Source organism: Coloeus monedula (assembly GCF_965178545.1).
Source record: "Coloeus monedula genome assembly, chromosome: 11".
Taxonomy (NCBI): domain Eukaryota; kingdom Metazoa; phylum Chordata; class Aves; order Passeriformes; family Corvidae; genus Coloeus; species Coloeus monedula.
The window spans coordinates 7,244,228-7,259,532 of NC_138791.1; the positions used below are offsets into that span (position 1 = coordinate 7,244,228).

General features: G+C 36.1%; 1 protein-coding gene across 1 annotated transcript in view; it reads left to right on the forward strand.

Annotated features, from left to right (window-relative positions):
- CACNA2D3 (calcium voltage-gated channel auxiliary subunit alpha2delta 3) overlaps positions 1 to 15,305 on the forward strand; it is a gene marked incomplete at both ends in the record, with an annotated part of 393,646 nt that overhangs the window by 148,450 nt on the left and 229,891 nt on the right. The window contains one exon of the mRNA XM_082288518.1: positions 7,491 to 7,653. Within this exon, the coding sequence (XP_082144644.1) occupies positions 7,491 to 7,653 (163 nt within the window). The remainder of the gene's footprint in view (positions 1 to 7,490; positions 7,654 to 15,305) is intronic.

Below are 15,305 nucleotides of genomic sequence, written 5' to 3' on the forward strand. Positions count from 1 at the left end.
AACCTCCTGTGTGTTAGTGGGTGGTTGGGAGTAACAAAACAAAGATGGGATTGTAGTGAGCACTATGAAATTCTGTTCTGTTCTAATTCTTCACCATTTAATTATTTTGATTATCCCCAGTTGGTCTGAAAAGAATAAATCTGGTAAAGTACATGTTTAATACATCATTCAGAGCCACAGTTAGTGTTCAGATGTTGCCTGCTGGATTCGAACTGCTTGTTGCTTTCTGTATTTTTGGGATCAGTTATTAACCCCCAGGCCAGCACAAGGTTATCCAGGCTGTCCTGTCCCTGAGCATGTCATGTCGGGGAGGCTGCACGGCCCTTGCTGAGCACAGAGCAGCAATATATGCGTGGTTTAGACTGAAGAGCCTGGGTTAAAGTTGCTTCTCATGGGAGACAGAGAAGATGCAGGGCTTGGGAAATATTTTTTTTCTTCCTGCTTGGAAGTAGGAATGAGGCACTTAGGGCATATGATTGTAGAAAGGCACAGAGAAGTCACATAACGTCTCCACCGATAATTAGAAGCAGCCTTGAGGTTGTCATCAACCTGAATGTGTCAGATGAGCTGAACATGCAAAGAACAGCACTGATTTCACTTTAAAAGTTTTCGTCTTATCTGTGGAATAGTTTGCCTTTCTATCTCTATAACACGTTTTAAAATGTATGGATGGTGGTTTTTTAATGTTCTGCATAGAACACCATTCACTGGTTACCTTGTGGCAAAGTGAAAAACATCAGAATATATTAGTGCATTGATTTTGAAGCAAGTCCGCCATTTTGCTCTTCTTTTTTACAGTGTTATTTTGCAGAAGTTGTTGATCCTTCTTGTTCATTAGCTTGGTATTAGCCGTAGGGCTTTCAAGAGAAATGGAGAAATCCTGTGGTTCTAGCTAGTAATAAAAATGGTATTAAAATGAATTAAAATCTTGCAGATTTTTTGCATCTGTAATGATACCCATATGGTATAATTTGTTTAAGAAGGCCAGCCCCATAACACTGGTTTGGGGAATATTTGAGTTAGTGGAATTTAGAAGAAAGACATCCTGACAACCTGTTGGCGTGTGTTTTGCTCAAAGTATTCTGCGTCTCTGATTTTGCCACACTTATATCAGTGGGATACTGCTTCAAATCTAAAAATAAAATCAGACATAGTGAAGGTTTTAATGCTCTGAAAATATTATGATTCTAATCATGGCTTACTGTGTAATGTTTTTTCTTGGTTTTCCTAGTTTGAAAAGGGAGGCTCAGCCCTGCCGCAGGATGGAAGGAATTGCAAACTTGATACAAATGTGTTCAAAAATGTTTTAACATCCCCAAGCCTTCAGAATTACCCATTAGTCTTCCCTTGTTTTCTTTGATCTTGCACAGTTTGTCCTTTTGGAGTGAAAAATTTTAGGCTAATTGCTGCTTCTTCCAAAGTAATTTTTACATAAAGCCCAACAAACCTCTCATGTTTATTAGTAAGAAAATGGAGCCTTTTAGGTATTTCTGAAATGGAAGCGTAAGTGTAGAGCTCTCTTCCAAGGCCATCATGGCCAAGGGAGCTCTGCCTGTGCTGAGGCCAAAGTGGAAGAGCAAGGGGAGCTGAGAAGGGGCTGCCCCAGCCCCAGAAGTGTTCCTGTCATGCTCACACAGCAGTATGTGTAAGACATGATAAGCCTTATCAGAGTCACACTACCATACTGATAGATTTTCCAGGCTGGGGATTTTTGCCTTTTCACCCTTTCCCAGTGTTTGACTATAACTAGGGCACAGACTTTCTGGAATTGGGGGTAACTTTGTGGGTTTGAAATGCTCAACCTTCAAAAATGCACAGACTCTACAATTATTGTGTGCTGGTTGCAAGATGATTCACTTAAACCGTGAAAGTCTTGTTTGAAGTTGCTCTAGAAATTTTCAGTAAGTTGCTTCCGTGCTTTTCTGCATCTCTAGGAGCACAATCCATAGCTCTGAACCCGCTCATCCATGCAACTGGAATCTTTTTAACCTACACCCACTGGGAGATGGGAAAAATTATGATATCACCAGAGTAGGGATTTGTTGTGTTCTTTAGCAGGAAGTATTCCTTGGAGGTTTCTTATGGGTGTGAAAATGAACACACTGAGCATCTGCTCTTCTAAACCCAATAAAAGTGTTAGATATCCAGTAAGGCTTGTCAAGGTGTCCAAAATATCAAACTGAAAGCCTGTAACATATAAGTGCTTTCTCCTTCCTTGTTTTATTTACTAAATTTGAGTGACCAAAGAGTTTTCATTCAGTCTTGTGACAAAGAGGAGACTCTTGAGAGCTTTTGCATGTAAAAGTAAATATTTATGAAGTTATTTATCTGTAAAATAAAAAGAGGCTTCATCTGAAACTTGTAACCTAAAGTGATGGTTTTTAACTTTAATGGATGATTTAAAATAGCCATCATAATTACTTTATACATTCAGTGAATCAGTTAATCCTTACAAGTCTGAGACCTTGATGTGTTATCAATTTACCGCTGTAATAGATTTTATACTATAATGAAGTATTATTTATTTATCCTCTTTTACAGCAATTTTAATAAGGTAATCATATTGGGAAGGAATGTATAGCCTGAGGAAAGGTCATCTTAATTTGATTGTGTAGATCAGTTGTTTTTTCAAGGATGCAAGTAATGTTTCTGTACTACTTCCATAATTAAAGGGGGACTGATGACAACTTTTCAAATCCCAGGCGGTTTTTGAGTCTTGCTTCTGAATAAAGACATAAAAAAGAGGGGAAAAAGGTGCTGGATGTTCCTACAGAGGAACAAGGAGGAACATTCAGAAAATAACTGGAAATTATGAAGATTGTGTCTTACAACAAGAGATGCTCTTTTCTCAAACTTAAAAGCTTTTCAAAATTCAGAAGTTTTTATTGAATGAGCCACTTTGCTTTTATGGCCTTTTACATTTACTTGCTAAACAGACCAAGTGATCAAATACAAGAGCTTTCATCATATGCTTCAAAACATAGATTCTCCTTACTGGACAACAGTCAGATATTTTTGAGCCTTGGAAACAGACATGCACTCAGATGTTTGCCTCTTTCACACGAGTGCCAGAAGGGGGACCAGTCTCCTCAGTGTGTCCGTAGTAGGACAGCCTCCCTCAGAGTGGATAACTTTTCTCATTTTACTTTTCACATATCATGAACCTTTCTGTTTTCCTAAGGGATCTGTCCTATTTTTCAGTCTTGAGAAAATAAACTTCTTTTCTTTTTTGTTTAAACTCTGATGATAATAGCTATTTTGCTGCAACTATTGTAGATGTTTCAAATATTGTGCATTTCTAGCTGGCTGTGCTATTTCATGCTAGATTTTGCTTTCCCCTTAATTTTCCATGTTATTTGCTGCTACTTCATTTTCTCTCTGATGCTCTAGCATTTTTAGGCTCAAGTAAATGCCATAAACTTCTCTTAATTTAATATCTTTCAGATACATTTAACTTTCTCTTTAGATGAGCTGCAAAGCTACAGAAACACCGTGAAAATCGTTCTTGAGTAGTTAGGAATTATCAGTGTAATCCCAATATTGTTCTAATGCTGGCTCATTAGTGCAAATCATCTCCATTTGCACCTTCCTGGTCCTCATTTCTCTGTGAATGAGACTTTTTTTTGCTGTCTTGGTAAAAATAATTTCTATAGATTAGAAAAAAAAGAATCAAACTAAAATTGTGGCTTGCATTCTTTCATGCTGTTAAAAACCAAAAGACTTCACCTTAAAATGCAATGAAAAAAACTGATACATGTTTACTCTTATATGCCAAGTACTCTCTAAGTTGCAAAGTCAGTTTGCATTAGGATGCATCTTTTAAGTTGAATAGTAAACATTTATATTTAAATAAATATGCTGTTTACGTTCTTAACAAATATTTGATAAAATACTTAGGCATCACTAGATATCTATTTACAGAATGATAAATATAAAAGGCAATATAGAACATCAGTCTTGTACCACACTTCATACAATATTACAATTATGCAAGATGTGTGCAATACTTTTCAATATTACACCTAAGGTACTGAAATTTTGTTTTAGACAAGTATCCATTGTAATCAATGTCCTTGTTTAGCTGAGACATTATGCCAAAGTAAGTTGCTAAGCTGGAATAGAGAACTTTGAAGTTTCCTTCTTTGCAGATCAGTTCTCGCCTCCAAACTAGCCCTGTGGTTCTCATTGCAGGCCACAAAATTTGCACTTCTCCAGTTTTCCTACTATATATTTTGAACAAATTAATTTTTGTTGTAATTAACATACATCTTTGGCAGCTATCCTAAGCGATCACATAGCAGACACTTTTTTATTGTGGCTGAAGGTATCTTTTGTTTTAAAACAAACTTGCCTTTGCCTGTCAGCATGAATGAGGCTGTAAAGCAATTTTGTGATCAATTCTGTAACAGCCCCATAAGTCTCTGTCTCCTGTGATTACAGGGTATGGCAGAGCAGCCCAGGGTTCTGTGGACTGTCAACAATAGGATTCTTTGGGGCGTCTCAAATACGGTCAGCTCCTTGTTGGGGCAGAATGGTCCAGTTCTTGTTCTCTGGGCACTGATCCCTTTACATTGGCTTTCACTAGGAAAACCTTCTTTACAGGGATAAAACCAAAACCTGAGATTCCTATTTGCCTTATTGTCTTATTATTGTGCTACAGTGTAGGCTTTCAAAAGGTCAGATCACACATACAGAATGATGCAGGTACTGCAAAGGGATGTACAAACAAAAAACCCCAGTGTGTTTACATGAGCAAATCTAAATGCACAAAAGTATAAAAGTTGATTTTTAGTTCTAACAATTCATATAACAGCTGACATGAAGATTTCCATGCTCACCTGCAGGTCTCTATGTATGGCTGGAGTAAACTCATCTGTTGGACAAATCACAGTAGAGATGAGTCTACTCCTAATCTCGATAATTATCTTGTTTATTAGACTAATAACTTTCTGGCATGTTATACTGTGTGCACTCAGAACTCACCTAGTTATATCAAAGACTGACCTCCACTGACAAGATTAAATTGAAGTCATTTTCTCTAAGAGCTTAGGTAGAGTATTTGCGTTGTCAGCAAACAGGACTTTATCCTCTTTCCCTTGGGCTTTATCTCAAATGCAGTGTTAGAATGCCAGATGGATTTACTTTAATATTTTTTCTCCAATTTTTAATATTCTTTCTATCACCTTTCAGCTGTCACACTCAATAATTTCCTTGGAAAGGAAGAGCCCAAAGGAAGCCATTGTATAACAGCTCGGCTTCAATGACGATCTTTTTTAGTTGTACTTTTGAGCTGCATAAATTACCTGATGTTTAATCCTTAGAACTTGCAGGACTGTCTTAAAAATACTATTTTTGTGGGCTTTTCGCTTGCAAAAAAGCCTTTAACAAACCCAAGCCAACTCCCCCTCCCCCCTGATCAAACAGAAAAAACCCCAAAACTAAACAGGAAAATATTAATAATCTGCAATAGCATAAGGACTACTTTATGCTACAATTGGCTTCAAACCCCCCCCCCCCCAACATAAACCATATTATTGCGTATACATACACTGGTAGAAGTGAGAAGAGAAAATACAGACTCAGGCCAATAAATCAATGAATACTAAATCAACTGAAGAAACAATCAGTCCTAAATACCCTTAATTGCAAAATAAGTGGTTTCTTTTTTTCCTTTCTTTTTTTTTTTTTTTCAGTATAGCAGATTTTAGTACTTGGCTAGCTTCGCCACTTGCAGAACTTGATGAAAGAGGTTGCCTACTAATTAACTTTTTTGGAAAAGGAAAAAACCCAATGAATGAAATGAAATAATGTTTTTTCAGAGTTGATTTCAAGTATATTCTGATACCCTTATTTGAAATTTGTCCATTTCTCCTTCCATTTACAAAGTATTATAAAAAACCATGGAAAAGTAAAATTTACATCCTTGAATTCACTAAGTCTGGATGTGAATTACCATAGAAATTATTGCATGATACGTACCTTCAGTTCAAGAACAGTATCTTGATGCATATTCTAGTACTGAATACTTTATCCTGAAATGTAATCTTTTACCTAAAGCATAATACTTGAATAAAACTTTTTTTTATCAAGTCAGATTAGTTTCTGTTAAGCTGCCTTTCAAATACTGACCTACCTCAGTCTTTGTTATATGATTTATGGTATGTGGAACCCTGAGGTTGTCCGGATATTTTGGTTATACATGGAAGTTCCTCAAAACCTAACATGAGCTCTTTTTTATTCTACTTTCATTTAAAATCCAAACTATGGGTTGGTCATTTTGAGAAACCAAAAGCTAAAAGTGCAGGACAAAGAAAGCTGCTCTCCATGTAAGCTTCCATTGAAGGTACTGTTTGAATAATTAATCCTTTTAGTGGAAATGTATAGGTTGTAAGATTATAACGGGCTCTTGATTAGTAGAATGAGTTGCAGGTCACACTAAGAAAGAGTGCTTGCGAAAAGCCTTGGAAGTTTTTGTACTTGCTGGTCTGTTTTAGTTTTGCAAATAGTATAATATATTTATTCTTGTACAAGTTGTGTAAATGTATACCACCTGTGAAAGCACAGATTTATGTTTAAATATTATGTGCATTTATTCTCAAATGGATATTAGGACAGGGGCTCACATTTAAATTAATGTGATTCTTCAAAGACACTAAACTTTGGCCTCTTCCAATTAGGAAACACATCACACACTGTTGTCAAGGGTTAAGGTGTTTAAGAGGTTAAAAAGTAGGCTGTACTGTTTGTTGTTTTCAAAGCTTAGTAAAATTTCTGGTTAAACTAGGTCATAAAGAAATCAGTATTTTTATCTAAATTGCCTTTGCTTATCTGGTTATAGTTCTGTACAAAACAGGCCAATAGTCTTCAGGAATCTGTAACAGGCAGTCGATAATTTCTTGTTCAAAATAAGTCCCTGCTAAGTTTATATGTCCATATTAAAGTATGCATAATTTACAAGGCCAACTATGATGTACATTTCTAAAATTCAGTATAAAGCAAATAATTTTAGGAAATGTCAGTCAGTACATATCAAGTACACATCTACAGCTGTAGTTAATACTTCTGTGAAGAAAAACACTTAGTTTTTCAGGGATTAAGTTCAGCACTAATAGCAGTTCTTGATCTGGTGGAAATAAGCTAAACAGAGAGATCATAATTAGGTAATCATCCAGAAAAATATTTAAATCTAGAAAGCTGTGTATTAAAAATAGTACATATATTGTTTATGATTAGAGCTTTTCTTGGAGTTCCCTTAATATTTTCAGGGCAGCCAGAAACAAGAGGGGTTTTTCTTGAGATGTATTGATAAATCTGTTTTCATAAATGTATCTGTATGAAGAGTATAGAGGGAATTTGAGGGTAAAAATTTCTTGTTCTGCTCTTCTAGCTGGAGATGTTAATCAGTGGATTCATAGATGTGTTAAACCATTCAAACCCCATTTTTATGCTGAATGTGCATTCTGAATAGAGATTGTGGGTTTCTGTTGCAGTATGAATACTTCAACGCTGTGCTTATAAACGAACGAGATGAAGAAGGAAACTATCTGGAGCTGGGGAAGGAATTCATTCTGGTGCCAAACGACCACTTCAATAACTTGCCTGTGAACATCAGTCTGAGTGATGTCCAAGTACCCACCAATATGTACAATAAGGGTAAGAAAAGAGCTGCTTTATTTTGTCATTCCACTGGTGAAACAAAAGCACACCCTTGCTTAAAAATGAAGCTGTTGATTAACTGTGTAGTATCTGTGTTTTCCAGTTGGCCACAACACTGAAATTTCTGTGGAAGAATGTTTTAAGTATGACAGTTCTGTAATATCTTTTGTTCTGTGGCAATTTAGCAGTTTAATGAGGTTAATGATTTGCATATGAGGCTTGCATGAGTTCTGCTGTGGAGTATGGCAGAATATGCTTATTTTAGTGGATTATTTTCCAGAATTTTCGAATCATTTGAGCAGAGCTTACATTGTCACTTACTGGTTGTATTCCATCTTTGCTGAGATCTAGAATTGTCTTTGAAAGATATAGGAGAGGTGGAGGGGAATACTTTGTTAGATTTATGCTTTCAAACTCCTTTCTAGCAGTATATGTTCTATTCTAGCTCTATATGCACAAACTCTGCTGGGAGCTTTCAGATAATATTAAGAAGGAATATTTTCTACTCCCCTGTTTGTCATAAGTGCTGCATAGATCATAGCACTAGCAACCAGCAACATTAGGTATTAGAAGTGATAGACTTCAGTCTAAAAATTTGGAATGTAAACTAAACTCAGATATACGTTTACTCATTTTCCTTTTGCCATTTCCCTTTAATTAGACAGCAGAAATTTGTATTTTTCCAGTGCTTATGAAGCACCTATCCATTTATTTTTCTTAAGCCAGTAATAAAAGAAAAATTAAGAAGGAAAGCGCCAAAGTTTCCTAACAATGTCTACAGTATATTTGTCATTGGTCTGTAGAAAGCTGCCTAATCTCATTATCTGGTTCCTCTTCTGTGTTTTAACTATACTAAAAGACATCTAAAAGGACATTAAGTGCTTTCCTCTTAATACATTCCAGGCTAGCAATTGTGGTAATCATGCAAGGATATTGTGTAATCACAAATGCAAGGCAAATTAATTCAGATAAATTGGTCTGGTAAGAGAAGTAGTGAATATGAGAGCTTCTTTTCGAATTAGGATTCTGACTTGAGAATCCTGAGAAGCTGAGACTCCTACAATAAAGTCTTAAACTAGGGATGAAAAAATAAATCTTCCTAGAGAGTATTTGAAAGGCTGTGAAATTCTTAATGCAGGATGTTTTGAAATACTTGGAAAATGCTTAAAACTTCTAAAGATACCAAAATGCTTTTTTTGTGCAAGTGCTAATATTTATTGAATCCAGCTTGTCTATAAATTAATTCATTTCAGAATTGCTAAGGAGGAAAAAGAAAAGGTTTGTGAAGGAATATAGAGGTCAGGCAACCTTGCTTTTCTGGAGAAGGAAATTATCCTGAGTAGTTAGTGACAGCAGTAGAACTAAAGAGCCTTCAGGTATGTCATACATGCTACTACTGTGCATTGATTGCATTTTATATGCTGATTACTTATTGTTAGAGGCCAAAGTCAAAGGGCTTGTTGCATCTTGCTTTAGCTTCTCATACAGGGATTTTATATAGAGATGGGGAAGATGGAGCTCTGTGATGATTCCTGGTTTTACTTTCTCTAATTCAGGCCATACAAAATTGTTGCTTTATGCAGCTGCAGGAAAAAAACACATTTTTTAATCATGTAAATGTATTCCAACTGCAGAAATCTGGTTTGTTACTGGCATTTTCCTTGCACATGGACATAATAATCTTTGTTTGGAGTCTGTCAATGTCTGGAAGTGATCCTCTTGCCAAGAAGAGAAGTATACTTAAATTTTTTGTTGCCCAGTTCTGTAATGCAGAGGGGTGATAATAAGTTAATTAAATCCTAACCTGAGGGTACAGGCAGTAGATATTGATAGGTTTACAACCAAGTGTTTGCACAATACCATTTCTCTATAAAGGGCCTGTTGTTCATTTCCAGGTTATGTTTTATTTTATTGAATTACTAGGGAAATCCACAGCCCAAACTCACAGCTGAAAACAGACAAGTGTGATCACTGAATCGTTCAACACAGGACTCTTGAGTTGACATAGAAAAAAAGAACTCTATTTGTAAGCTAATTCTAAACTTTTTCCTTATTTTTGTTTTTTTTTTTTTACTTGTACAGATATTGATAATTGGTAATGGGTTCAGAGAAGAGTCACAGGACTCATCAAAGAATCAACAAATGTGCCATGGACTGAGACCACAGGAGCCCAGTTCATTTAGCTTATTCAAGAGATGATTAAAGGCTTAATTAGTTGTTCTGTAGTTAATTACTAATACCAGGCTCTATAATCTGGTTGCCAAAGATTGCAGAAATCCAGTGGCTGAGATCAGGTTCCATTATTTTGCAAATTGCACAACTGCCGGCTCAGTTAAGCTTTGGGAAAAGTTTTGGCCTGGAAAAGTTTTGGCCCAGCTGCAGAATCACTGATGTTCACAGTCCCTAACTGGGCACCAAATGAGATTGGCTTAAAAATTTTGGCACATAACCATATTGCTATTCTTTATATACCTTCTGGCTCTTTCAGCCTCTCCATAGAAAAGCTTTAAAGTATTGATGGCAACAACAGGATTAAATAATTCTTGTTCTAAGGAAACCTTCAAGTTTGGAATCCGAAAATAAAGAGCAAAACCAAATTTCATTACAATTATGATGAAATCAAGAAAACTAAAATACAATAAATATCCAATCTATGATATTAAAATTTAGCATGGAAAATTTTGAAAAGGAGAATGAGAGCCAGTAAAAAAAATCTGCCGATCTAATTTGTAAGCATACGCTAGTGCTATCTTGGAGTACAGAGTGCCTGCACCTACTATAATATAGGGAGAAAGGTAAACTAATGAATTTAATAAAGAATCAAGCTTTGTAATTACAATACTCTTGATCATCACTGTAAAATATAAAAAGCTGATCTGGTTATTGATGTGCTTTTATACTTTTCATTCCCCTCTCCTGCACACCCTCGTTCCCTGCATTCTCGATATCTTACAGTGGACAGCCATTAATGTTAAAAATATAAATATTACTGATCTTTGGAATATAAAGCCTATGCAATTCAGAAAAATAATATTTCAGTATTCCTATAATGTTCACACACTGAAGGAATTCAGAACAAAGAAAAATGGGATGATTCTGCTTTACAGTTAAATGTACTTACCTGTGTGTCCATAGAGCCCTCTCAGGTTTAGGACATTTTGTAGAAAAACTGGTGGTCCATTTAAACTGCAGAACATTCTTCTGGAACTGGCCTCCTTCATTCTTCCTGAAAATGCCTGCAGGTTATAATGTTTTACTTTTGAAATGTTTGAGCACACATTGGGAATCTAAATCTGTCACTGCATTCTATTTCTTCTCTTTGAACACAAAGTGTGCTCATTACCTACAGCTTCATTGCCCACAGCCACAGGATTTGCAAGGCAGTATCTTTTTAAACAATGAAGAATTAATCAATTAATTAATTGTTTTGTGATAACTGTCTTAGCAAGCAGTAGCTCTTCCATCCACAAACTTGGCAATTATCAACTGTGTATAGATTTCTGACAGAAAGAAGGGAAAATGTTCTTAGTGAGTTAGTCATATACAAATATTCACAGAGGGAAAAAGAAGGGGAGAATTAAGGTATGTCTTTCATGTTAGAAGGAAAGCTTAATTTTTGAATGTACAGAATCAATCTGAATCCAGTTTGGGCAATGCAAAGGCAGAAGTCCAGGTGTATATAAGGTACAGTCTCATTCAGCTGCTGGGGTCTTTTATTAAAAAAAATTTACATGGGTTATAAACAAAATGAGTTCTCACAGGTCTTGTTTTTATGTCTTCCTATTAATTTATATTGTAAATTATTTGGGATGTGCTCCTGTCTTGGACATGTCTTGCATATATACTTCCACAGCTACACATTCCTAAAAAACTCAGGTATAACTTCCTACATATCAATCAGATTATTTTAAACAACTATTGTGGAAGAGATTAGTAGTAATAAAAACAAGATTAATAATTTAAAGTTTGTATAGTTTCAGCATTTGATTTCTGAGATGTCAGTAGTATATTTAGAAGAATCTAGGAACGTGACATATAATTAAAAAGTAGAACTTGGAATGTGGTCTAGGCTTTCTGGCAGCCATCCATGGGGAGCATGGCAGTAAGATTGCCACCAAGACTCTATAACAGATTTATGTACACAAGGAGATGATAAAAGAAGACTCAAAACTGATCTTGCAGATGCTGACAGTATATAAAAGTAAAAGAAAACTAGAGTAGCATTTTACCTTTTGTTAGTATGAGAATATAGGTAGCCAAGATCCCACATTCTTTGTCCAAAGTATGTGCTCTATCTGGCATGAAGAACCTACTCCAGTTGTTTTTGGTTTTTTTTTTTTTCCTAAATCTGTCACCTCATATTTATCCCTACTTGTGGACGGCAATGACATATTTTCTGCTATTGAGTTTTCACTCAGCAGTTTTTCTATGGAAGAGGCTTATGAATACCTGGATAAATGTGGTTTTCAGAGGAATGTAGATGAAAACCAAAGGCGAGGTGCAGGTCAACGTGTCTTGGTGAGCTGTGCTTAGACAGTTCTACGTTATGGCACCTGTTGAAAAGCAAAGCCTAGCATGGTACAGTACCAGAGGTGACACACAGCAGGATCTCATCCACTCATGATAGCTTTGCATAAAATCTAGGAAACACATGAGGAAATATATTGTCTTAATATTAAATGAAAATAGCCCCAGGTTTTGAGAATTTGCAGTTGGTCTTTGTTTATATGACAAGTTAAGATTTACATTTGTAGAAAGGGGAGGAGCCCAGATTATCTTCTTTACAATGATTCAAAAATATCAGGATGCAAGCCCTTCTTTCCTTTTAACCTATCTTTCTCAGTGTTATAGTTTCTTCACAGTAAGAAATTTAGAACTGAAGAGAGACTTCTGTGCCTGAGAGGTTTTTCATGTATGAAATTATTATTTGTTTCTAAACCCCTTGTATTTCATAAAATCTTATGGTAGCTCTGCCTCCATATTTGGTCTAAGATTGAGATTTTGGACTAAAATCTTACACACCCAAAGACAACCTTTCTCAGTGTTCTTAAACATAAAAACACCTTTTAGAATGAGCCAAGTTCGACTTTCCTCACTGGGTATTTTGATAGAAGTAGGGTAAGAGTGACCATATGTAAATCTGTCTAGCAGCCCTGGGCAGTATCTCTGAGGTGTGATGGAGGAGGTAGAAAAATGCCAGTAGAGGTGGATTGGAGAAAGGATAATTTCTTTGTGTGGATCAGATCAGATGCAGCTTGAGAAGCATGTTTGATTTTGCCTTTAAAAAAAAAACAACTGAGAGAACAAAGTGAAACAATTTATCTTGGCCATAGAAGGGAAGTAGGCTTATATAAGTTGATTTAAAGTAATGGGAGGTTTTTCCTTTGTTGTCATTTCTAGTTTACTGAATATATAATCTTGTTTTATTTGCTCAGTTTTATAATGGAGAAATACTTCCTAGAGGATAAACCTTCATCCCATTAACACAGCTGACAGTGCAATTAAGTGCATCCTACAGCTTTGCAAGACTTATTTATCCACTGAACTTTTTGTATTTATTTAAACTCATTGAGCAGAGAGTCCAAACTTTACTGGATAGAAACCCCTGGATTTTCCAATTTTAAATACTCTTAATTTTCTTAAGTGTATTTTTCTTTCATCATTAGTGAATGTCTGAGGAAAAGACATATGTATATAGACATATATGAAAGTATATATCTTTATATCTAGATGTATATATATATGTATCTCCTATGTGGTGGAGAGTGGTGCAGTCTGTTCTCACACCAAAGGATGTTGACATATATGTGTGATTCACTGAAGTATTGCAGAAAATATTATGGACATAAGATAGTTTTGTGACCATGGTTCTGCAACTAAGTTGTGAAGTCCTGCATCAGAAGAATTTTAATTTAAGCTGCAGCACAAGGTTAATGTCTCTTTTTTCCTCCCCATGCAGAGATAGATGACAGCTCTGCACTGCTGTCCATTTGTACAGCACACAGCAGTTCACTTCTGAGGGCCAGGATAATACTGTCACCAGTATTTTAGTGCTTGCCCGTTTTCCCAGTTTGTTTCTGCTGAGATTCCATTGTACAGCCTGAGGCACAGCTTCTCACTTTAAGCTCTGTGACTATTGAAGCGTTTCAGAGCTGGCTCAGCAGTCTGGTCTCTTCAGCACAGCCCCAAGTGCCACTGTCACACACAGAGTTACATTTTCATGGTCCTGAAATTCAACACGTGCTCAGCTACTGTGCTCTGTGTGGGGGGATTGAAGCCTGAGCTTCAGGATTCTGTGGAACTGACATCTGTATCTTTCAGCTTGGGCTTTTTTACTCCTAGTAAAGCCCTGGGATGAATATCACAGAAGCTCTTAAATGCCAGTCAGAGGTGAACACACAGCAGTGCCACACTGGTACAAATGAATAGACCTGTTCTGAACAGACTCAGTTTTGGAAATTTTTCTTCCTGGGTTGATTTACAGTGATGTCAGTTCAAATTAGTTTGAACACTGAAACGTCCACTCCTGCCATGGAACTCTGTGAAAAGTATTGAACTCACTGTCTTTGAAGTGCCCAAGATGAAATGTTGATTGGTGTGTGGAAAAGTGGGATGCAGTGGGCAATGCACAAAAGGACCATATTAACTTGTCCATGTGCAGTGAGGTCTACAATAATAACTCTCTTTCATACATGGCTTTCTGAGTACCTTCCTGCTTTCTGTTGTTGTTCAAGCTGAATTGAAATAGCAGTGTCTGGGCATGTGCAGAGGGTTATTCATGTGCATTTCCTCTTTTTAGAAACCTGATATTGATAACTGCCTCACCTAAAAGACATTAGACTTCTTCAGGGTGGATGTTTGCTCTCTGCAGGGAGAAGAAAATATGTTAGAATCAATTAGTGAATCTAATAATGATATGTCAAAATAAAGCATAAAATTTCCTCAAAAATGTTGGGTCTGGAAAGTTACTCTCCAGCTTTCATTATACTGGAGAATGGGGCTTATAATAATGAACAATGTTTCATTTTTTCCTTATATGAATGCATTTTAAACTCAGGAAGTTACATGAACTTTTAGCACAGTGCTTATACTGATTTCTTTTTAATGTTGACATGATTTATACTGAATACATTTCTCAGCATTTACCTACAACTTTTTCCAACATTTCATCATGTCTACTACTATAAATGAGTGAATCTTCACATCCTTTCTTACATCTAGCAAATTATATTTCATAGTACAGCCATGTGATTTGGAATTATATTATGTTATGGACTTCATAGTCATGTTTTTGTGAATTTTGTAATTGAGTCTTCATTCCCTACTATAATGTATTTCAGAGGGGAGCAACTGAACAATATGGCTTAAATATAATCATAACTGACTGCTAAAAACCTCTCCTTAATGACAGTTCCCTCTTTCCTACCCCTGGCATTAGAACGTGATCTGTGCATTCTGCCTGTTGCTGTTTTGGCACTAGGGAGGATTTTTCTTATCAGATTGGCTGTCTTTGGCAAAAACCTATCAGCAGCCCACTGGTTGGTTAGTTTATAAAATCTCTGCTATCATAAACTGCCAGGTGCCTCAGTAAATTGCTTTTACATTTTTACATCATTGGGCCTGGTTCTCTGTTAAGTTAGGAAATGCAT